This window comes from Corythoichthys intestinalis, chromosome 1 (genome assembly GCF_030265065.1).
Source record: "Corythoichthys intestinalis isolate RoL2023-P3 chromosome 1, ASM3026506v1, whole genome shotgun sequence".
In the NCBI taxonomy this organism is placed as follows: Eukaryota; Metazoa; Chordata; class Actinopteri; order Syngnathiformes; family Syngnathidae; genus Corythoichthys; species Corythoichthys intestinalis.
The window spans coordinates 53,423,052-53,448,485 of NC_080395.1; the positions used below are offsets into that span (position 1 = coordinate 53,423,052).

The 25,434-nt window shown below is 39.4% G+C and overlaps 1 protein-coding gene across 2 annotated transcripts in view; it reads left to right on the forward strand.

Moving 5' to 3' along the window:
• Positions 1-25,434, forward strand: part of gpc5a (glypican 5a) — a 206,854-nt gene that overhangs the window by 106,146 nt on the left and 75,274 nt on the right. For both annotated transcript variants that reach the window (XM_057831213.1, XM_057831224.1), the window contains exon 7: positions 13,167-13,287. In XM_057831213.1, coding sequence (XP_057687196.1) covers positions 13,167-13,287 — 121 coding nt within the window. The remainder of the gene's footprint in view (positions 1-13,166; positions 13,288-25,434) is intronic.

Here is a 25,434-nt window from a genome sequence, read left to right on the forward strand (position 1 = left end):
GGGCTTGCACCAGACTGACACATCCCTTCTTAAAGAAAGAACCAAACAGACAAATTAGATGTTGTTGCTTTGTGATCATAACACCAAAGCCAACCAAATGAATATGTAGAACAGGGGTCCCCAAACTACAGTCCTTGGGCTGACCTTGGCTTGCCATTTATAGCCAATCAGAGTGTGTAGTTTAAAATTATATAATAATAGTAATATACTATAATATATACTAGTACTACTATATACTAGTCCTTCTAAAAAAATATACCATGTTGTGACAAAAGTTCATTATTTTCTGTAATGTACTTATAAACATTAGACTGTCATATATTTTAGATTCATTACACACAGCTGAAGTAATTCAAGCCTTTTTAATATTGATGATTTTGGCAAAAAAGTCATAAAAAAACAAAAATCCTTATCTCAAAAAATTAACATATTTCATTTGACCAATACAAAAAAAGTGTTTTTTTTAATACGATAAAAGTCAACCTTCAATTAATTAAATTAGCTATGCACTCAATAGTTGGTCGGGAATCCTTTTGCAGAAATGACTGCTTCAATGCGGCGTGGCATGGAGGCAATCAACCTGTGGCACTGCTGAGGTGTTATGGAGGCCCAGGATGCTTTGATAGCGGCCTTAAGCTCATCCACAGTGTTGGGTCTGGAGTCTCTCAACTTCCTCTTCACAATATCCCACAGATTTTCTATGGGGTTCAGGTCAGGAGAGTTGGCAGGCCAATTGAGCACAGTAATGCCATGGTCAGTAAACCATTTACCAGTGGTTTTGGCACTGTGAGCAGGTGGCAGGTCGTACTGAAAAAATAAAATCTTCATCTCCATAAAACTTTTCAGCAGATGGAAGCATGAAGTGCTCCAAATTCTCCTGAAAGCTAGCTGCATTGACCCTGCCCTTCTCTATAGCCCTGGTCTGGCGCATCTGCCGCTGTTTCAGGTCCAAAAGTGTCTTGACCTGAGAATGCGGCACCTGTAGCCCATTTCCAGGTTTTCGCAGGTCCCCCAAGGTCTGGAATCGGCCCTTCTCCACAATCTTTCTTAGGGTGCGGTCACCTCTTCTGGTTGTGCAGCGTTTCCTGCCACACTTTTTCCTTCCCACTTACCCCCACTGAGGTGCCTTGATACAGCACTCTGAGAACAGCCTATTCACTCTGAAATTTCTTTCTGTGTCTTAGCCTCTTGCTAGAAGGTGTAAATGATGGCCTTCTGGGCAGCAGTCAGGTCGGCAGTCTTGCCCATGATTGCGGTTTTGAGTAATAATAAAACATAACCAGAATTAAGGGGCTTCTGACTCAACAAGACATGGAAAAACTTATGCATGCATTCATTATCTGCAGATTGGACTACTGCAACGGTATATTTACAGGTCTTGATAAAAAATCAGTCAGGAAGCTGCAGCTAGTACAGAATGCTGCAGCCAGAGTCCTCACAAATACAAGGAAGCTGGACCACATTACACCGGTTTTGAAATCGCTACACTGGCTTCCAGTGAGTCAAAGGATAGACTATAAAATACTACTGCTCGTCTACAAAACACTTAATGGCCTTGGACCAAAATACATGCTTGACTTGTTAGATTCCTATGAGACATCTAGACCCCTAAGGTCGTCTGGAACCGGTCTTCTCCATGTTCCAAGAACAAGAACCAAGCAGGGTGAGGCAGCATTTAGTTATTATGCTCCTCACCTCTGGAACAAGTTACCCGAACGTCTGAAGTATGCTCAAACTGTTAGCTCCTTTAAATCAGGGCTAAAAACGCTTTTGTTTAGCACTGCATATCCATAACTGTCTATATAATTCAATCTATCTGCTTTCTATTCCTCTTGTGCTTATCTCCATTGCTGATTTCAATTATTATTATTAGTTGTAGTTTTTGTTTTATTTATTTATTTTTATTCTGTGATTAAATGCGATCTTTTGTCTTGGTTTTTACGTTGTGTTGATTTAAATGTGATTTTTACGGTCTTCATGTGATGTAAAGCACTTTGAATTGCCTTGTGTTGAATTGTGCTATATAAATAAATTTGCCTTGCCTTGCCTAATTAACAAGGCTGGGAGTTTTTAAAAGCCTCAGGAATCTTTTGCAGGGGTTATGAGTTAATTCGTTGATTCAGATGATCAGGTTAGTAGCTTCTTTAGAGTACCTTTTCATGATATGCTAATTTTTTGAGATAGGGATTTTTGGTTTTTCTTGACTTTTTTGCCAAAATCATCAATATTAAAACAATAAAAGGCTTGAACTACTTCAGTTGTGTGTAATGAATCTAAAATATATGAGAGTCTAATGTTTATCTGTACATTGCAGATGAATGAACCAATGAACTTTATCACAATATGCTAGTTTTTTGAGAAGGACTAGTACTATTCAAAATTGAGTCAGTTAGCCACATACAGTATTGATGTAAAAATGATAGTATCAAGCAAAAAGGACCAACTAAAATTGCTCGAAAAATGACCTTCCTGCATTTGGGACAAAAATTTTGTTCACAAACATGTTAAAATGACATCAAACTTAAAAAAAAAAAAAAAAAGTTTTCCAGCATTTACAAATACGGTAAAAAAAAAAAAAAAAAAAAAGAAATAAGAGCTAATCCTGAATAAGTCTATTTGATCCATCTTTGCTTTATTTATTATTTGTCTACTTTCCAGTATCTGAAAAATAACCACACAATAACTATTTCTTCCAATGAAACCATCTTTTTACCAGTGTCTATACTACAAAACAGAATAACAACTTTATAAACTCGCACAGTGGGGAAGGCAAAGACAAACCATAGCATATTTCATCAAAGCATAGCTCTGTCCTTGTTGTGCAGAATTCCGGCATGTAAACTAGGCACTGTAGTTTTAATTTAGTATTCTTTTTGCTACTATGATGGCTTCCAGTTCACTGAGTTGTTTTGTGAATGCTAGAAAATACATTTTCACAACATAATCTTGTTTTGATCTGTTCTGCTGTGACTTCCATTGCAACAGTGTGACTTGTTGCACCATTGTATCTGCATACTTTTTCCGTGGTCTTTGAATGTATTCCAAGAGCTTCATATTTTGTAAATCCAACAAAACCCCAGAGTGAACTCCAATTATTCCTGGTTGTGAAGTTTTGTCATTGTAATGCCCATAATTAAAAAATACAATGTGAAGAAATGTAATATAAGCAAATAACGACTTATGAATAAAAACTACACTACTACTAATCTCTTCGTGGTTGATATTACATTTTGAAGTGCACATATTGTTGTGCATGAAGAATTTCTGAAACTCAACGACCCCACCCTCTTCCTTTCCTAAGTGCGGGGGTCAGCAACCAGCGGCTCTAGAACCGCATGCGGCTTTTTAATATTTGAATATGGAAAAAGATGCGGGAGGTACAAATATTTTTTGTTTCAATATGGTTTCTGTAGGAGGGAAAACATGACACAAACATTCTTCTAATTCATTAGCCGTGGCACAGTTGGTAGCTGGAGTTATCCTTGGACCGTAGGGTCAGTGGTTCGATTCCCGGCTACGACTGCCCACTGTCGAAGTGCCCTTGGGCAAGGCACTGGACCCTGATTTGCCTCCAATGGGTTGACAGCGCCTTGCATGGCAGCAGCCCCATTGGTGTGTGAATGTGTGCGTGAACGGGTAAATGTGTGCTCATGTAAAGCGCTTTGGGCATGGTAACCATGCAGATACATGCGCTATATAAGTACTGTCCATTTACCATTAATATTGTAACGAAGTAAAACTTGAGACGGCATCGTACAACAGGGCAGTCACGTGGTGCGTCATTCTCTATAGGATGCACTGTGGGGAAAATAAACATTTAATCATGAAATCTCTTATAATTTCTAATTATGTATAATTATTGCCAACTTAGTCATTTTGATAGTAGACTAATATAGCTAATATAGAGACATACAGCATGTGTTGCTTTCATTATCAGGCTTATATAAGGCTTTTAATTTTTTGCGGCTCCAGACATATTTCTGTTTTTTTTTTTTTTTTTTTTTTTTTTGGTCCAATATGGCTCTTTCAACGTTTTGGGTTGCCAACTCCTGCCTTAGTGGAAAGCGGAAGGTAGGTATCACCTTATTGTTTACTAACTCCAAGCCTACCAAGCTAACCATAAAGAACGTCTAACTCCATCATCTCCTGAGTAACGGAACAACCGTCTCCTTCATGTATTAATGAAGCATCTCTCAGAAAAATTAAAGAGACTGCAGACCGCAGACAGCTCATCTAACAATGTTTGGAATTCAAAAATGTAAAGAAAAAAAATTATTGGCCAGAAACAATTCTCCCTTCAACGTTTTAGGCCATAACATTGAGTCAATTTAGGAATGCCCAAGAGCCATGTCAACTTTGAACATTCTTTGTTCTGGGATTCATATTTTCACATATTGTATTCATATTGTGGAGTGGAACTTAGAGTGACAAGAAGTGCCACTGACTGACTGAATCACTTGCTGACTGACTGATCCACTCGCTCACTCGGTCACTCACTTGCTCACTTGTAGTAAAAGTGCATTTCATATACGAAATTGTCACTTGCACTTGGTGTGTCTTCAAGGAATCCCCGCCGTTGCCCAGGTATGCCTACTTTGGCGCAGACCAGTTTGCCAAATTCCAAAACACAAACAGCGTGGTCTGTGCTGGCGTGAAAATACATTTGTGGCATTTTGAAAGTTTGGCTGTATGTATCATTCAGCCAACACATATGCCTTGTGTCATTCTAACACTTTCCTTCTCACAGGGGATTTCATTGGCATCCTTTTTTCCTACAGTATGCTAGTGCCATATGTTAAGTTGTGCTATGTATATACCAACTTACTCTCCTAATTTACACTATGTCACCACTGGCCACTTAGTTTATCTGCAAGGGCAAGCTTTTGCGTTTACCAGTTTTCATATTTTAAGAGCGCAAACAGATGAATAATCAGCCAGTACCTCATATATCTATGGAAATATTTGCATTCATGAATTTCAAAAGCCCCACTTGAAAGCAAAATGGTCCTCTTATTGGAAAGAAAACCTGTCCACAACGTTGCGAGGTCATTGACTTTGACAAGGCAACCCTTTGAGTTTTATGTCCGAGATGAAACCGTGTTGCCCATACATAACAATGTTTTTGAATGAGACTGGCAGTTGTCAGGGATTAAAGAGAAAGAAATTGTCAAGTAGAGATGTGATGCAAAGCAAGTGTTCCTTTGTGGAGCTGGATATGGATTATTGGATCCTGCTGCTACTCTACAGAGACACATGGTAATCATTCAACTGCTTGATGCCTCCTGTTCACTGTCCTGAATCATGTGGTATGCTTTTCACTCAGTCTGAAGAATGTATGGCGACTATGATGAAAAGTTTTTCTTTAATCAATGAAATGTTTTAAAAAGTCCTCTTATTGTCTGGTGTGTCAACTGTCAGTTTGTTTTGCATTCAGATGTAACTCGAGCTTTTACTTGTTCCAAGTTAACGATATGTGTGGTATGTTTATGCTTTTTGTGTGCGTACAAGTTGTGTCAGAAAAGTTACCGGACTCTTGTCACAAAATATAATTTAAACTCCACACTACAAAGTAAACATCTATAATTTATAAAAATAAGGGTTGGAAATCTTTGGCCTCAGGCCGATTTGATACATATCGGCAGTTTTCAAATAAGAAAACCTCAGGTAAAGTGTGATATGAACAGCAACAGAAGTACTTATCGCATGGCATTTGGTGGATGAAATTAAAGAATACAGAGAAAAAAACCCATAGACTTCACTATCAGTTGACGGGGGACGGAGCTCGGGGCCAATCCATCGGAGGCCTATTTTAAAAAACTTAAAATTGAAATATTTTCAAAACCAAAGCCGCCAGTGACCTAAAACCAAAACAGGCACCTTCCTTGGGCATATATGCGTCTCCATAAGCAGCGGCATCAAAAAATTCAGTCTTTCCCGAATAAAATCCCAATTATTTTTTTAATATATCTATAACAAAACTTAAAATGGCTATAAAATTCTCAGATTTTATGTTAAATGCACACAAATCACCAAATGCAGAGATAATCACCTATATTTTCAGTATCAGAAGCAATATTTAACATATACGTTTTTGGCCGAAATACCTGCTTTTTTTTTTAAGTGCAATTTTGACACAAGTTTTCAACAGCTAATAAATCACTCAATTTTCACATGACAAACATGCGGAATCATCTTCATTTTATTCAACAAAAGCAACATTTGCATTTTTCTATATACTATGACAACTTATTGAACTTACTGAAGTCCAATGTCAAAATTGGCTCAGCACGTTTTGTCAGATATCTGGCCCTTTTCTTTTAACAATCACATCTTTACCTATGACGTGTTGGCCCCGGTCAGCTTCCCAGACTTGTAAAAGTCCATGTCCCCCGTGATCTCCTTCCTGCCCTCCTTGACTCTGCTCCTTTTCCTGCCGGTCGGCCACTCCAAAGCCTTGTTCTTCCTCGCTTCTGAAGTCACATCCCTGTAGAAGTTCGCACCAAAACAGTTGAAGAGGAACCTACTGATGTGCGGCAAATGGTATTGGCCAACCTGTGCCCCTCCTGACACCGGTACCCCTGCAAGGTTGGGTCTGAGGCTGCCAAGAACTTCGGCAGGTGCCTGAAGCAGTCCCTGTGGTGCATGGCAAGGGAAAGGAACCTAACCGTGTGCTCCCTCTTGTCTTCCCTGCACATCAGGGAGTCCCACAGCGACATCCAGAAGGATGCCATGTGGGCCATGGGGAGAGATGGCCGCTTGAGGACCACCCGGCCCGTTTCCAGCTCTCCCCTGTCGACCAGCTCGACCAGGGCGTCGAACATCACAGAGGGCGGGTCACCCCTCTAGAGCTCCACGGCGATCTCCATGTTCTCCTGCTGGGCAAGCTCCATCTTCCAGCACTCAGCCACAGAGGCGCTGGCCTGGACCTTCCTGTCCAGGTAGCAATATACAGTATGTAATAGTATATAATTTATGTAAAATATGTTCCAACTGAAACGAATCAAAAATCAAACATTAAAATTAAATTTCCGGCAAAAAGATGTATTTTCCGAGCCAATGTTTCTTTTATCCTGAGCTAGGTGTGGGGAAAAAAACTTGACTGTAGTTTGTAGGTGTCTCTGTCTTGATCTTCTCCTTGAGGTCCTGTCTTGATCTTCTCCTTGAGGTCCTCGAATGAGGTGAACTTGTCACTGTCCATAAAGTTGTGCTCCATCCTCCTCCATCTTGCAGCCCACAACTCAACACTTCTTCCCCATGGTGCTGCACTGAAAGTTTTTAGATTGAACTGTTACATAAATGAAACACGTAAAAGCTGAATTTTCTTTCATATGGATGCAGAAATATCTAAATTACAATTAAGAGATACAAAATCCAACAAAACGGCTGTCATAAAGCAGTTTTTATTTTTAAAGAGTTTTTTTAAGTTAAAATTTCTTGTAAATATATGCTAAATCACAGATTTTTTTTTTCAAAATATGAACGTAAAACAGTCTAGATTCTTGGTCAAAAACAAACAAACAAACAAAAACAAAAAACGGGCAGTTAATCATTCATTTTACGCAAATATTTCAAGCTATTAGGCTATTGCGTGATCCAAAATGGCGGCCGTAACAAAACAAAGAGCTTTTTAAGTTGAAAAGTCTTGTAAATAAATGCTAAATATCATAATTTTTATAGACATGAACGTAAAAAATACTAGATTATTGGTTAAAAGCAAAAAAAAAAAAAAAAAAAGGACAGTTTTCATTCATTTTAAGTAAATATCTCAATCTAATGTTAGGCTAATTTTTTCCATCCATTTTTTTTCACGTTTCAAAGTACATGCATGGTGCTATTTCATATAATGATTACCTTGAATCCTCAACCAAATTACTCTTCAGACACTCTTGCCTGCTTGTATGCAGTACAACTTTCGTCCTGTTTCAACCTTAATCTGTGTGTTTGAGTTTATCGCAGCTCTGCCTGCCTGCGTCGGCCTCCTTAAGGAAGGCGTGGCGCAATCTCTGTAGGAGCTGTCCCGTCAACTGATAGTGAGTCTATGAAAAACATATACTATACACAAAGTACATTTTAGGCTAGTTGGTTAATACGATAGATATTAGGTCAATTTGAAATTCCTCTTCCTAGTCTAGAATGTCAAGGACTAATTTAAAATGAAGTAGTCCGGATTAAAGCACTTCATGACACCATCGCCTCCTTATATGTTTGCCCGACAAGCCAGACTGATTTTCGCCATGTATGAAATACATGGCAAGTCATCTTGGTATACTGTGGTTTCAATTGGATTTCAACTCCGGTTCAATATCGACTGGAGAATCACAGCACGCGAGGTGGGACTTTGTGGTGTAGCATGAAGGCATGACAGGGAATTGTTTTTAAGTGAGGCTGGCATGCCAGGCTACTTACAGTATATGAAAGGTGGGCAAAGAAAATCGCTAAGCGTCATATGTGTTAGAATGCGCATGAATATGTGCTTGTTGCTTAAGCTTATACTGTACTGTGAATCACACATCGATCACTTGAAACGTCCTGGATGCAGGTAGTTTTTGTAGTGTTAGACCATAATCAAAATGAATTCTTCCCATTCCAGAGTCTAGATTACAACTTGGTACACCGAATAGATAAACTCTAATCAAGGTACATTAAGGTGACTTTGCTGAATAGGATTATATTTCAGGACAACATATGAAATTAAAACATGTCTAAAGTTCTATTTTTAACAGACCCTAATTCTCACTCAATACAGATTACTTATCAGTTTTTTACACAGGCAGTGTCCAGTGATTAAACAAATGCTGTCTGACAGGTCATTTGTGAAAGGTCAACTCTGATTTGAAAAATGACTGCCATTTTTGTTTTTTAATTGCATGAACTTACAAACACTTTCTGATATCAACACATCTGTGTAAACATTAAACTGTTTCTCTCTTCTATTTTGTAATTTTACTTTTGGTAGATTCAATTATTCCATCTGATATTTCTTAACAACCTGTCTAAATAAACAAATAATTAAATTAAGGAAAATAAAATAAATTTGATGCTACATGTTCTTTCTGAAGTTGCTTTCCCTTGATGTCCCGTGTCAAATCCAATACAGTGCATTTGAGCCCGTGCTTGAGTAATTTGGAGTTAGCGAACAGTATACAAATAAAATAGTATTTACAAGCATACATGTGCGTATGCTGTGTTTTAGTACAATACTTTTACGGCACGACCACTTCCTCTTTTTGTCACATTTTTTTCCCGCGACTTCTACACCCCCTCAGCCATTCGTTTAATCCAGCTGGGAGCCACTTTGCTTAGCGTTGGCGCCGCTAGGACTCGGTCAGCTTGCCTGGCTCTCGATCGACTCCCCTTGCTGCACAAGAAGTCTTATTTTAAGGGGTCGGAGGGAATTGTAATAGCCTAGTAAATAGCTTTACTAATGTCGGCAAGAATGGAATAGTTTTTTGTTGTTGTTGTGCCTGTGAAACTACAGTTCCACACAAATGTCTATCGAGATTTCATTTAGCTTAGCAATTGGAGGCGCGAGACCCATTTTTCAAGTATCCCAAACTTCCAAGAAAGCGGATTTATCAAGGTTTCATCGGCCACGACGTGTGTGTCTACATCCACCGAACATAATCCTATGAGGATGCCAGCACCTCTGCTGTAGGACGTGTTCAGGGTTTGCCCACAAAACATTCACTGCCGCTGGGAATGCACCCCCTTATGAGGTTTCAGAATTGGCACGCATCAAACTAAATTTCTTGAGCCTCCGTAGAACATTTTGGAAGATGTTTATGTACATGTGAGAATGCACAATATTTTATTTGCGCCTGAGCGTTTAAAAATCAAAAGACCCAAAATAAACATTGGGGTTCTGTTTAAAACAGTAGTATTGTTGGAATTCACCGCCCCGGCCAAGCCGCACGGAAACGGCGACAGCCGAACGAAGTGCGCTCTGCCGATGTCACCCCGCGCAAGTCAACCGGGACGGCGGGTATTCCGCGCGTTCACTCCCTGTGTTAACCCTTTGTACTGACTCCATGTTCCAAAAGTTTGAAGAAGACTCAAAGAAACCATGTTGACAAATTATTCGTTGACAATGGTCAAAAAACAAGGCAAAAACAGACGACGGAGGAACAATTCTGGATCCAAAACAAGGCAACATAGAAAATGTTTCCGAGCAGCAAATCTGTTTGTTATCTCAGTGTCCAGTGTTTTTTGAAGGCTGGGGTGGAGTGGGCCGGGCTGAAGGTGTGATTTCGGGATCATCCCTCTGTGGCCGGTTTTGGGCAGTTAGGTTCGTGCATGGATGGGACGTGGTTGGCACAGCGACCGACGCTGGTCTTGACGTCCCAAGCGCCCGCTATCAACTTTGTTATCCTGGCTGGGCGAGACACTACAGAGCGCCCTGCTCTATGTCCTTGGAGTGGTCGGGAGACTGATTGCAAGAGTTGGTACGTCAATCTTGCTCGTGACGCACACGTTGGGCTTCTGTGATAAGATGGCGCTGTGTATCTATTCTGCTTCTTTTCATTAAACTATGGTTGAGCTATTTATTTTATAATAGGTGTGTTAAAGTAGTGCAGTCCTACAGTAAATATGAGAAATGATACTATTCCCTGATTAATTATATTACGTGTGTTAGAGTAATGCAAACAGTTAGACGGTGCCTACGAGAATCGGTACCATTTTTCCATTTCCCCCTGATGAGCCCCGATAAGGTGATTCACTTTTAGCCTGGTACACCAGACTCAACGCTGTTCCAGCTATTGAGTCTGGCCACCCTTCCCACGGAAACAATTTCCAGGGCGGAGCAAGCCACAGCATACAGACAGCGGAGTGGACCAATCAGTGACGGGCAGACCTGACGTTAGAAAAATGGCGACTTCAGGATGACGGACTTGCGCGCGGAAGTAAACATACGAAGAGAGCGGAGTTTATTCGACATGGCTAGCGCGAGACAGATTGTTGTCAGTGACTCGTGTCGATGTGTTTTTGGTCATTTAAAACTGATTTTACCGTGGATTGGAACATATTCTCGGCTCTGCCGTTCACCGTCTGTGTTGCTGAAGGGACGACTGTCGACGCGCAAGAGTGACGTTGCTTGTGAAGAACACGTGACGCAAATAAACGAATCTGATTTGTCGATTGATTTTGTATCTGCTCGAAAAGGCCGTTAATGGGAGGGGTTCCAGACTATTTCTCTCAGTGTTTGAAAAATACAGGGAGAATAGTCTGGCAGAGCCAGGCTAATTCACTTTACTGTGTCCAAGGGCATGGAGTGAAGTCTGCCTAAACTATAGTTAGATGAATGTGTTAGACTAATGCAAACAATTATATGGTGTGAGCGAGAACGGTACCTATTCCCTTCAGTATCAGAACCGGTCCTCAAGGACCTCTGTGGGTCCTAGTTTTTGTTCCTACCAATTGAGCAAAGACAGTTTAACCAATGAAGTCTCTGCTAAAACAAGCAGCACCTGACTGCAGTCAACTGATTACACTTGTAAGACAACAGATTAGTGAAAAGGTGTGGTCTTGTTTTGTTGAAATGAAACCCAGCACCCACTGTGGCTGTATGTGGAATAGTTTGGACACCCCTGGTTTTGAAGGTACTGAAAAAAATGGAAAATTGGTCTTGAAATTCCTTAAAAAGTGCTTAAATTTGGTCATGAAAGAGGTGTACGAACCCTCTAGGTGAAACTCATTTTTTGAGCTGAAAATACCCAAAATGGACCCCTTCGAGGTTGATTGACTGGCGGTATGTAAAATGTTAAGTTCCTTTACAGCAATTTAACATTAGATTTTGAACTGAATGGTGCAAAATCTCAAATCTAAAACGGGAAGATCCAAATGACTTGTTAACAGGCGAAACGGCTTTTGCTCACAAAGTGGACCCGAAATGAAACATTAGCATTGCTTATCTATTGACAAAATGAAATAAAATTGTGGAGCGCTGTGTAGGCGATCCCCAAATTACATTACGAAATGCGAGCACTTTTATGCACCCTAAATGACGAGACTTATGATATGGCTCATGGATCGGAAATTTTCACAGGTTGGGTCAATCCGATCGGCGAAATATACGTACTAGGACGAGATACAGGGTCCGATCGGCCCCATTTCTATCAAAAACACATCACTGCAACTTAACAACTTTACATTCTACCACCCGTATTTTCTTGTAAATGACTTAGACACTGTGCTGCCAGTGTTTTACTTATTCATATAGTCTTCTTTTCACCCCGACTCACTTCAAATCAAACTCATATTATAGTGACTAAGAACTAATCAATCTCTTAACTCAATGATTATCTTGAAATCTTTAAATTCACATTGGTTACTTTTTTGTATTTAATCAGACCTGCATGTACCTACAACATAAAGGTTGTCAGTTGTTTGTGTTTCCCTTGATGTAGTCATTGTATTGAATTACTCATTGGGGTTTGAAATCTGCTATATTGTGCTCGCTCACAACCTACAAAATGTCATTGATACAGAATCACAGCTGAAAAGACAGAGACCTTGAAGTGAACTGAACTCTTATTACCTAGCGATAATGGCACTAAACTGCTTTCAAATAAGGCTTAATGTCACATATACAGTAGAAACACCATGGTGTATATCATAAGTGAGTGGTTGCATCCATTGCACTTACTGTGAATTAATACTTTATATGCAAAAGCGATAATAAAGAGTAGTTTTAACGGCATGGAATACATAACTATAGAATTTCATTGCAGTTGCTGAGGCAAGTGAAACATGATTCTATCGTGTAGCAAATCCATGTTTAGCTCTAGAATGTTAAGGCAATTGAATTATGCTGTCACCTCTGGTTGTGTTTTCTGTGTATTTTATATTGACGCAAAAAAAGGATTTCCGTTGATGGCAAAATTAACTCTTCCAATACCATTTATAGCAGTAGACGGCCAACCCTTGTAAGCATAGAGAATTGGCAGCAAATGATGGCTGCCACTTGTCCCAGTTCAAATGGATTGGACATCCATCGTTAACAAAAAATAATTCACAGTAAAGCGGAGCCATTCTTATATGCTGTTCACATAAAAAAAAAACGCAAAACCTATAAAAACACATCTTTGGCAATAAATGACTTTAATATTGAAGGGACATTGTAGTTGCCAACCAAAGATTGTCAAGTCAATTTGTTCTTGTTTTCACAGCTACACTCTGCGTGTGGTGGGAAGTGGTATCAAGGCGCAAGCTGCAAACCCCGAGGTTAAAGTGAAAGGAGCTGACCCAGTGATTCATCAAATCATAGACAAACTGAAGCATATCAATCAGGTGGGCTTTAACATTTTATACACTGTATTTATACACTCAAAGGAGTTTGTGAGCAAGACTTAAAGGTAGGCTCACTTCGCTAACCCCCTACGACCAAAGCCACATCCCTCACAATCAACAATGCGACAAATGGCTAATTCTCTATTTGAAATGACATGTATTTTATTTATTTATTTTTAAATGGCTGATAGGAGGAAAGATTACAGTGATGCACTATAAAAGAGCCTCATGCTTTCCCTTTTGCTTTCCTAATGACTATTTCCAAAGCATTCATTTTGCCTTTCTAAACCTTACTATTGAACATAGTTTGTCTAGCCTCACCTGAGATAAATTTTAAACTGGAACATGCTAATTATATAAAAATCCTCAAACAACAGTTGGTTTGTGGCTTAATACATTTTCACTGTAATGTCCCAATGGCTAAAGAGATAACTGTAAGAGCTATGGTGGTTTCCTTATTAAAGTGTCTGAACACATCCTCAAAATGCAAATTAGATGAATAATTTTAAATAGACAGATTCCTGTAAAATGAATTAACACATTTTGTTTATGCAGACTGAAAAAGTATTTTTTTAAAATATATATTTTACAATTACATTATACCAAAAAGGTTTATATAAAAGAAACTAATCTAAACTAAAAACTAAAAAGTGAGTGGCATGAAGCTGCTTTCTAATTGGTGGTTTTGCAGCTCCCATCAGTGGTCAGCAGAGGTTTTTCTAGACTTACTCGTTATCAAAATATTAGGGATGTTCCAAAAGCAAAATTCTTGGCCGAAACAGACAGCCGAACATTGGAAACACTTGGCTGAAGACTGAAAGGCCGAAAAATGCACATGCATATAATTCATTTTTAAAAATTATTGTATTTAATTATTCATTCGTTCATTTTCCGAGGCTCTTATCCTCATGAGGGTCGTGGGAGTGCTGTAGCCAATCCCAGATAGCTATGGGCAATGGTTTCCAGCCAAACGCAAGGCACAAGGAGACCATTCGCACACACTCATACCTAAGGACAATTTAAAGTGTTCAATCAGCATACCATGCCTGTTTTTGGGATGTGCGAGGAAACTGGAGTACTGAGAGAAAGCTCACGCACGCACAGGGCATGCAAACTCCACACAGGAGTCCTGGATTGAACCCTTGATCTCAGAACTATGAGACGGACGTGCTAACCACTCTGCCACCGTGCTGCTATTTCATTGTTTTCTGATTAATTCCCCTTGCCTTGGCATTGATTCTACAACCCTGGAGGCTAGGAAAATTTAGTTTGAAAGGTGCCGTTTGTGAAACCCATGGGAGGGTGCGTTCCCAGCGGCAGTGAGTGTTTTGTGGCAAACTCTGAAAGCGTCCTACAGCAGAGGTGCTGGCGTCCTCATAGGATTATGTTCGGTGGATGTAGACACACACGTCACGGCCGATGAAACCTTGATAAAGCCGCTTTTTGGAAGCTTGGGACACCTGAAAAATGGATCTCAAATCTCCATTTGCTAAGCTGAATGAGATCTCGATGTACTTTTGTGTGGAACTGTAGTTCACAAAAACAACAACAAAACTATACCGAAATTAATCAAGCTCTTTACAAGGCAATTGCAATCTTTCCTACTCCTTAAAATAAGACTGTGCTTTTTTGTGCAATAAGTGGAATCGGTGAAGAGCCAGGGGAGTAGGCCGAGTTCAACGGCGACGAAGCCAAGCAAAGTGCCTCCCAGCCGGATAAAACGGCGACTGACAGAGTGGGTGTGGAAATCGCGGGAAAATATGTGACAAAAAAAGGAAGTGGTTGTGCCATAAACGTATTGTACTAAACCACAGCAAATGTACATGTATACATTTAAATACTATTTGTATACTGTTTGCTTGGTTAACTCACTACTCATGCACGGGCTCAAATGCACTCTACTCAATGTGCTGCTGGACATCGATGGAAAGCAACTTCAGAACGAGAGTGTAGTAGCTATGAAGAACATTTATTTTATTTTCCTTTATTTGATAATTTATTTATTTAGACAGGGTGCTGAGAAATATTGTGTGCCTAACACTTCCAAGCCTTTTCAAGTTATTTTTGCAAAATTCAAGCATTTTTCAAACCTTGAAAACACAACAGTAAAATCCAAGCATTTTCAAAGATTTCAATGACCTGTACCAATCTTGCACCAAGGATCAGGATTTTTACACCGAGCCTTTATGCAAATTAAAACCAAACTAAGACGACTTTGGGGAGCACGAGAGAATATGAATATTAATAATTTACTGTATATATTTCTTTGATACCTCAAAATACTTCCAAACCGCAGATACCGTATTGGCCCGAATAGAAGACGGCCCTGATTATAAGACGACCCACTCTTTTTCAAGACTCAAGTATGAAAAAAGACTTTTTGAACACCAAATTAATTTTTATACAGAAAATAATTACAGTGCATCTGAAACAAATGGTTATAACAATATATTTGAGAGAAAAAACATGTCATTTTGCCTCATTCAAATCTTAATGTCTGAACATTTAAATATGTAAACTAAAGTGCAATCACATTCATAAATGAATGGCTTCTGGTTTTTGAAATGTAAATAAACCAATCTATTGTGATAAAACAACAAAATTGCAATAACTGCATTAACCATCAAAGTGAAGTCTAACTGTAACTGTAGTCTTGAAACAAATCTGAATAAGGAAAAACATTGCAATAAAACAATGCAAACTGGTTAAACTTGGGAGTAGCTGAGATCTGTCATGACAGAACATCGCTTCTATGATATCTGGCGCCATTTAGCGTCGTGAATGGGTATAACGTCTAGACCGCGAATATAAGAAGACCCCCACTTTTTCAGTCTTATTTCAATGCAAAAACACAGTCTTATATTCGGGCCAATACGGTACATTAACTGTGAGCCAATAGTAGGGTTGCTTCTCGACGAGTCTTTTTTTACGTAATTACAAGAGGATTATTGTAGAGTCCGCATCACTGTAGACGCTGCACCAATTCGCCTGTCGATCTCCTGCTCCCTGCTGCCCTCACTTGTGAACAAGACCAAAAGATACTTGAACTCCTCCACTTGGGGCAGGATCTCATCACCGACCCGAAGAAGGCACGCCACCCTTTTCCGACTGAGGACCATGGTCTCGGATTTAGAGGTGCTGATCTTCATACTAATCGCTTCACAGTTGGCTGCGAACCGCTCCAATGAGAGTTGGAGATCATGGCTTGATGAAACTAACATCACCACATCATGTACAAAAAGCAGAGATGCAATGCTGAGGCCACCAAACTGGACCCCATCAATGCTTGGGCTGTGTCTACAAATTCTGTCCATAAAAATTATGAAAAGAATTTATGACAAAGGGCAGCCTCAGCAGAGTCCAACCCTCACTGTGAACGAATCTGACCTACTGCCAAGAATGCGGATCAAACTCTGACACCGGGCATACAGGGATTGAACAGTCCTTACAAGGGGGCTCGGTGCCCTGTACTGTTGAAGCACCCCCCACAGGACTCCCCGGGGGACACTGTTGAACACCTTCTCCAAATCCACAAAACATATGTAGACTGGTTGGGCAAACTCCCATGCACCCTCAAGGGTACTGCCGAGGGTGTAGGGCTGGTCCATTGTTCCACGGCCTGGACGAAAACCACATTGCTCCTCCTGAATCTGAGATTCTACTTCTCGACAGACCTTCCTCTCCAGCACCCCTGAATGGACTTTACCAGGGAGGCTGAGGAGAGTGATCCCTCTATAGTTGTACACCCCCGTCCCCCTTCTTAAAAAGGACGACCACCCCCCTGGTCTGCCTATCCAAATGCACTGCCCCCTGTTACATTAGGATTTATTATTATTAGGGCTGTCAAACGATTAAAATTTTTAATCGAGTTAATTACAGCTTAAAAATTAATTAACCGTAATTAATCGCAATTAATCGCAATTCAAACCATCTATAAAATATGCCATATTTTTCTGTAAATTATATATATATTCTGTAAAATAATTTGTTGGAATGGAAAGATAAGACAGAAGATGGATATATACATTTAACATACGGTACATAAGGACTGTAGTGGGCATTTCACTCTACTGTCATTTAAATCTGTCTATGCTGTCCTCACTCCGAAGCGTATACTTTTTCCAAAGCTAGACAGCTAGTGAACGACGCCTTAATAATCAGACTTCTTCCTTTTTCATCTGATTTATTAATAAAATAGCCTCAAACCATTGTTCTCTTTAGACCGTAGTGAAACTACAAAAAAAAAGTACACAAGCATTGCATTAGCAACAACATTAGCTTAGCACGCTATACAGGTTCACTAAACATAAACAAAAAGCGTCTCATACAAAAAATATAACATTTCGCTTACTAACAGAATATGTTTATTCTTTACAACAACCATACTTACGGACAAATCTTGTCCAAGGATCATATAAGCACAACATTACAACGTAGGCGTCAGCTCGAGACGTCGTGCAGCTATATTGAACTGGCAAGAAAGCAATAAACCATGTCGCAAAGCGACCACAAGAGTTCGCTGTTAGACAGCACAAAAAACCTTGCTGTAAAATTAACCAAAAGGCAGAATACTGTCTGAGCAGGACATGTGCGTTAATTGCGTCAAATATTTTAACATGATTAATTTAAAAAATTAATTACCGCGCGTTAACGCGATAATTTTGACAGCCCTAATTATTATTAGTGGTATTAATGTTTCCAGGCAATGATTGTGGCAAAGCGACGTTTCTGTGTGTAAAAGTGCACAGGGAACCGTACACTGCTGGCCAAAAGTATTGGCACCCCTGCAATTCTGTCAGAGAATGCTCAATTTCTCCTAGAAAATGATTGCAATGCAAAAGCTTTGGTAGTAATATCTTCATTTATTTTGCTTGCATTGAAAAAACACAAAGGAGAATGGGGGAAAAAATTAAATCATTATCATTTTACACTAAACTCCAAAAATGGGCTGGACAAAGGTATTTGCATCCTCAACCTAATACTAATACTAGCACAACCGTTAGACAAAATAACTGCGAACAACAGCTTCCTGTATCCATCAATGAGTTTCTTACAATGCTATGCTGGAATTTTAGACCATTCTTCTTTGGACAACTGCTCCAGGTCTCTGAGATTTAAAGGATGCCTTCTCCAAACTGCCATTGTCAGATCTCTCCAAAGGTGTTCTATGGAATTCAGGTCTGGACTCATTGCTGGCCTCTTTAGAAGTCTTCAGTGCTTTCCCTCAAACCATCTTCTAGTGCTTTTGAAGACGAAATTTTGGGCCCTGTGTGAGAAAGCTGGGTCTCCCTCAGAGGTCATGGGTCTTCCAGCAGGACAATGACCCAAACCACACTTCAAAAAGCACAAGGAAATCGCAATTCATCACATGTTCGTGGGGGAGCTATATAATGGACCATGTTTGTGTGTTGATGGCAGTCTAGTTATGGCCAGCAAATGCACCAATTTACATATACCGGTGCACAATCACAATCAATTGGACACATGAACAACTTTGCACATCAGAGTATGCATCATATAGTATAATATCTGGGTAAATTACTTCATATGGACCTTACTGAACTGAGGAAATTTAAAGTCCATATGTATTGTAGCATAAATAGGTTGTCATGGGCAGAAAGAAATGTGCATTTTGAAGATAGGCAACTTTGTAAAATGTTAAGTTTGACTTTGCTTTAAAGAGACCACCGTTGACCAATTATTTTTAGGATAAAAATGACGTTTCAATTTGACATTTGTATGGACCCCGTGGTTAATCGCCTTTTATCTACACAGCCACTGTTCTTTACTCTTTCTATCTATTCTTCCCATGACCTTGACCAACTGATGTACAGAAACAGTTCCCGCTTGGCCGAGAACCAAATGGAAATATATCATTACTATTCCATTGCTGAAACAACTCGACAGAGCAGGAACACACAAAATAGAAATGCAGCTATTGACAAATTTATCATGCAATCTCCGTGCACAAACTCTGGATTTCATCATCTTGCTCATCAGCAGCTCCTTCTTATGAATTATTTGTACGCTCTTCTCCTCCTTGGCTGTCCTCTCATCTTGATGTGGTAAAACCCATCAAGAATCTATAAGCAGGTCCTGTCCCCGTGTCTCTCAATCATAATCAGGGCCAGGCAGCTTCTCACCCACTCTGTCTCTGAATTATTTACCAGTCATTGATGTGGTGGTTGACCAGCAGTTTTTCTTATGAATTATTCATGTCTCCTCCCCTCGTGCGAAAGATTAACACTCAAAATGTATTCACACTTTATCAGTTGTTGTCTAGAATGTGCAAACAAAATTACAATATACAACCATAATAAAATAGGTTGATGTTTCATGTAAATCTTGGATTTTAAGCAGTTTCATTACTTCATGAATTTAGTGTTTAATAGGGCTACTTTGTTATCTGCTTTTCAGGGATTTTGTTTTTAGGCTTCAGATGCACTATGAAAAACTTAAAACTTGCAGTCTTTCAATTTTGTTTACTGCACTTGATGCGGGCACTGCAGAGAAAAGCAAGATTAGCTGCATACCTGTAGGAAAACAACATTACACAAAATAGGACAACGGACTGTGAACATGGAGAAGAAAGAGAGCCTTGATCAGAAGTACTCACTTATCCAAAAGGTCTTGAGCTTTAAGGCCCTAATTTTCTACACCGTGCAACTCTAGACAAAGCTAGTCTGGACTAAGAAAAGGCATGTTTTGGACCAAGTTTTCTTAATTTCATGGATACACGTAAACTTGCACCCTTGGAAAGAGGGCAGGATGCGCCGCTTATAGGGGTTAACAAGTACGCCATGCAATTGGAAGTAGAATTAGGCCTACAAAAAAATACACACCCTTCCTGGACTTGTGTCCACAGACTAGCATTGACCATTCTACCAAATTCCAACATACATTACGTGCAGTGTCCACTCTGCAGCTAATCAGAGGGAACGATTACACCCTATTCACAGTCATACTCACGCCTATGAACAATTAAGTATTCAATTAACCTAGCATGCATGTTTTTAGACTATGGGAAGAAACCAAAGTACTTGGAGAAAACATTTCAGCTCCACAACGGAAGCCTTGGATTTGAACACACTACCCCTGAACTGTGAGGTGGCATTGCTAATCCATCATTCACCGAGTTGCTGATTATAATATTTATATCCTTATTATAATTTTAACAGCTTTTATTTGGAATAAGTCTGATATTTCCTTCCTGCAAATTGCTGACAGTAAGTTAGCGATTAAGTTGCCTTTCTACCTCGTGTGCTTATGTGGTTGAGAGAAGATTCGTGTGGGTGCGTGTGAATCTTTTATGTGTGTGGGTGGCATTGGGTTATGTTTGTCCTGTTTTGCTTACATTTATCGTATTATCAATATTCTGATGCATTTACATGCATATAAATTACAGGTGAAGCAATAAAATTTAAATCCTGAACATTATTATTCCCAAAATGTCTAGTTTGTGCTTATGATTTTCATGCCATTTTTCTGCTCTGGTGTCACTGATGGCCTAGTGCTGCATTCACCTGACTTTGGCGCAGGCAGTGTGGGCTTAATTCCCACTCTGGTGGTCTGATGGTGGGCTCAATTCCCACTCTGGTGGTCTGATGGTGGGTGCAAATTGTTGTCTGTCTCTTGTGTGCCACAACTGACTGGCGCCCAGTTTAGGGTATAGTCTGCCTTTCACCAGAGGACAACTCCAGCACCCAGTGATCCTGACAAGCAGAAACGGTGTTGAAAATCAATGGATGAATGGATTTTGTGCTCTGTGCAGAGAAGGATTTTTCAAAACATTCTTGACCAGTTTTCAATTGTAGATGTAATATATAATAAACTAATAATTTTACATAAAATGTATACATTGCCATATTTTCAGACTGCAAAAGGTCCAAATAGAAACCAGTCGCAAACCGTAAGCACTACAGCTGGTCCTTCACCTTAGCCATCACCGTCAGAACCAAACCAACATACATAGCATTGCCTTCCCTGAGATCCATGAAGTCTGAAACAAATAAATGCTAAGCTAACCAGGTCATGTTAAAGTTGGACAATTCTGGTTGTGTACTATGCTTTCAGGATAGTAACCCTTTATTTGTTATGTGTACTTGACAAAAGACATGACGAAATCATGGATAAGAGTGTGGCATATGTATTAAATGAAATGCTAATTCATAATATTTACAGTTGGAATATTTGTTTTATGTATGATACTTTTTTAAGTTGTCCATACATCTTTTTAGTCCTTTTCTAAAGGCATAAAAGGCCCTGAAATTTCCCCATTGATGAATACCCTGTCAGCACTCCTGCTGGGATAAGGAAAAGGCAAAATGATGGTGTGTGTCTTGGGCGCCCACGCTTATCCTAACATTTTCCGCCTCTGACAGGAAAATGTGATCATTGTGCATCCATTATTTCTCTTCCTCTCTGATGTTTACAGTTGGTAGGATGTAGTCAAAGATACTACTTAAGTAGAAGGGACGGATTTATAACACGTAAAGAGTTTCTCTCTGCAGGGCTGAAATTTGAAGTTAACCATTGAAACCCCCCCCCCCACCCCCCACCCCCAAACAAACATAAAAAAAAACACCTGCAAAAGATAACCCGGTTATCTTGTATACTAGCATGTACGCTACAAAGAACATTTGTAATAAGGCTTTGCGTATTCTTGTAGTTTTCCTGAGACAGATTTGCACCTGTGTGTGGGCTGGATGACGGCTGTCTGTAAGGACGTTTCGGTCCTTAAGCAGTAAAAAAAAAAAAAATGAAGCTTTAGCTGTTCTGTGCCAGTGAATGGTTGATGCTGGCTTTGCAATCTTATACTGCAGTTCCCATTCCATTGTCAAACCTGCCATATCGTGTAGTGTGATGGAGCCTGTCACAAATGTTTCTTTGGCACACTTGTAAAGGTTCAGTCAAAATTCTTCTGCATCAGATTGATGTCAAAAGCATTTAGTCATGCACCTGTCTAGAATGAATAAGGTTAAATGGCATTTTTAAACGCTAAAAGGCCATTGAATGCAATTCAATCACATTGGTTTGAAATAGGGAAAAGTTGTTCTTTGAGGATGTAAGTTTCTTTTAAAACTTACTGTATTTGTGATTGTGTGTGGGTGTGTGAATGATGATAAAGTAAGATTAGAAATAACAGCCACAGACTTCATAATTATATTGACGGGTCACATCCCTCAAACACTGCGCCACGCCTTCAAGTAGGGGGCCTGCCCACACCCAGCATCAAGAGGAGTTATTCCGCAGCGATCTAACGCCAGATTTAGGTTGAGAAAGTATGAAAGCTGTACCGAATACAAACAGGAAGGATTGTTTCAGGAGTAATTTGTCCGAAGATTCAAGGTAATTGTTATATATTTCGTACCATACATGCGTTTTGAAACGTTGTGAAAAACATCAATGGGTCAAATTAGCCGATACAGCAATGGCATTATAATTTGCAATATTTACGTAAAATAAATGCTAACGGCCCGTTTTTTGCTTTTAACCAAGAATCAAGACTGTTTTACGTCCATATCTTTAAAGACATCAGGGATTTAAGCATTTATTCACAAGAATTTTCAACGTAAAAAGCTCTTTGTGGTGATAATTTGGTGCTACAGTGGCTTAAAGATGAGCAGCACATTCGACATATTTACAGAAAATAAGTGCTAACTGCCTTTTTTTTTTTTTTTTTTGCTTTTAACCAAGAATCAAGACTGTTTTACATCCTTATCTATTAAGACTTCAGGTATTTAAGCATTTATTCACAAGAATTTTCTACGTAAAAAGCTCTTTGTGGTGATAAGGCGGCACTGCAGTGGCTTAAAGACTAGCAGTGTCAGGTTTGCGGGCAGGCAGGTGGTGTGTGGACCCAAATGCAGGGAAAGGGAGGTGAGGCAGATAGACAGTGCAAAAAGTATTTAATTAAAGCCAACAAAAACAAAGTACCAACAAAATGACTGGGGAATCCAACAACTCTTAAGTCAAACAAAAGTCAGGGTGCTAAAAAAAGACTGGTATCAAAAACTCACTTAGGCTGAGGAACACGAGGGCTGTGACGTAGGAACGGGCAAGAATTGACACTGACGTGAACATACACATTGAAAATGTCGCGACAAGGAGTGAAAAAAACTGGGAGCTTATGTACAAACACAGACAAGGGGTAACGAGACAACGAGGAACACGTTGGTGGTACAGGAGGATGTAGGTTGGAGGATACAATAGGAGCAGGTACAACAGGTGAAATCAATGGGCAATCAGAGGGACACACTAGGAGGTAACCAACTCAAAACCTAACAAGCAGCACATTCGACATATTCATATTATGTAAAATAAATGCTAACTGCCTGTTTTTTGTTGTTGTTGTTTTTTTTTTTTTTTTTTTTTGCTTTTAACCAAAAATCAAGACTGTTTTACATCCATATCTAAAAATAATTCAGGGATTTAAACTAGGGCTGTCAAAATTAACGCGTTAACGCGCGGTAATTAATTTTTTTAATTAATCACGTTAAAATATTTGACGCAATTAACGCACATGTCCCGCTCAGACAGTATTTTGCCTTTTGGTAAGTTTTACAGCAATGCTTTTTGTGCTGTCTAACAGCGAACTCTTGTGGTGGCTTTGCAACATGGTTTGTTGTATTCTTGCCAGTTTAATATGGCTGCACGACGTCTCTGTTGTGCTTATATGATCCTTGGACAAGATTTGTCCGTAAGTATGGTTGTTGTAAAGAATGTACATATTATGTCAATAAGCGAAATGTTGTACTTTTTGTATGAGACACTTTTTGTTTATGTTTAGTTAACCTGTATAGCGTGCTAAGCTTTTTTTAGTTTTACGACGGTCTAAAGAGGACAATGGTTTGAGGCCATTTTATTAATAAATCAGATGAAAAAGGAAGAAGTCTGATTATTAAGGCGTCGTTCACTAGCTGTCTAGCTTTGGAAAAAGTAGACTCTTCGGAGTGAGGACAGCATAGACAGATTTAAATGACAGTAGAGTGAAATGCCCACTACAGTCCTTATGTACCGTATGTTGAATGTATATATCCATCTTGTGTCTTATCTTTCCATTCCAACAATTTATTTTACAGAATATATACATAATTCATAGAAAATATGGCATATTTTATAGATGGTTTGAATTGCGATTAATTACGATTAATAAATTTTTAAGCTGTAATTAACTCGATTAAAATTTTTAATCGTTTGACAGCCCTAATTTAAACATTTATTTACAAGAATTTTCAACGTAAAAAGCTCTTTGTGGTGATAAGGCGACACCACAGTGTCTTAAAGACTAGCAGCACATTCGACATACGTATTTGCGTAAAATAAGTGCTAATTGCCCACTTTTTTTTTTGTTTTTGTTTTTTGGTTTCAGCCAATAATCGAGACTGCTATACATCCATATCTATAAAGAATTCAGGGATTTACTCTAACCCTAACCCTTTATTTACAAGAATTTTCAATCTAAAAAGCTCAGGGATTCAAGCATTTTTATTCACAAGAATTTTCGACGTAAAAGGCTCTTTGTCTGTTTCCACTCGGTCAGTTTTGACGGAGATAGGCCCCCTATTAATTAGCCCAGTGTCCCGTCAATATATTATGAAGTCTATGTAATAGCATTAATTAAAAGGTCCGTAGACCAAACTACCACCAAACTATAAACATGTTCTGAACTGTGTTCATTAATCACAATGCCAGAGAGAAATCGTGGAGTTAAATTTGGCTTTAGTTTTCACTTTCTTACTTTCCAAATTATTACACTGATCAAGACATGTCCAAAACAGTCTATTATCCCCTAATTATGCTTACTGGTTCATTGAGATGTGTCACTTCGGATCACAATGAGTTCCTAAAACAGATGGACACAATTTTGGCAGATGTTAGCCATACTGGGCTAAATGACAAGTTGTAAAGCAGACATGTCCAAAGTCCGGCCCGGTGGCCAAATGCGGCCCATGGTCAAATTTCACCCAGCCCCCAGCCTCTGTCACAAAATCAGTAGCGTCTGGCCCGCAAACAGACTTAAAAAATTGGTCAGCTGTACTGCTACCGGCATATGAAGTAGCTTACACACTAAATGCTGCTCCTCATTTACCAACTGAAAGGCAGCAGCACTCTAAGCAACATTACCCCATTTGACCCCTTACTTCC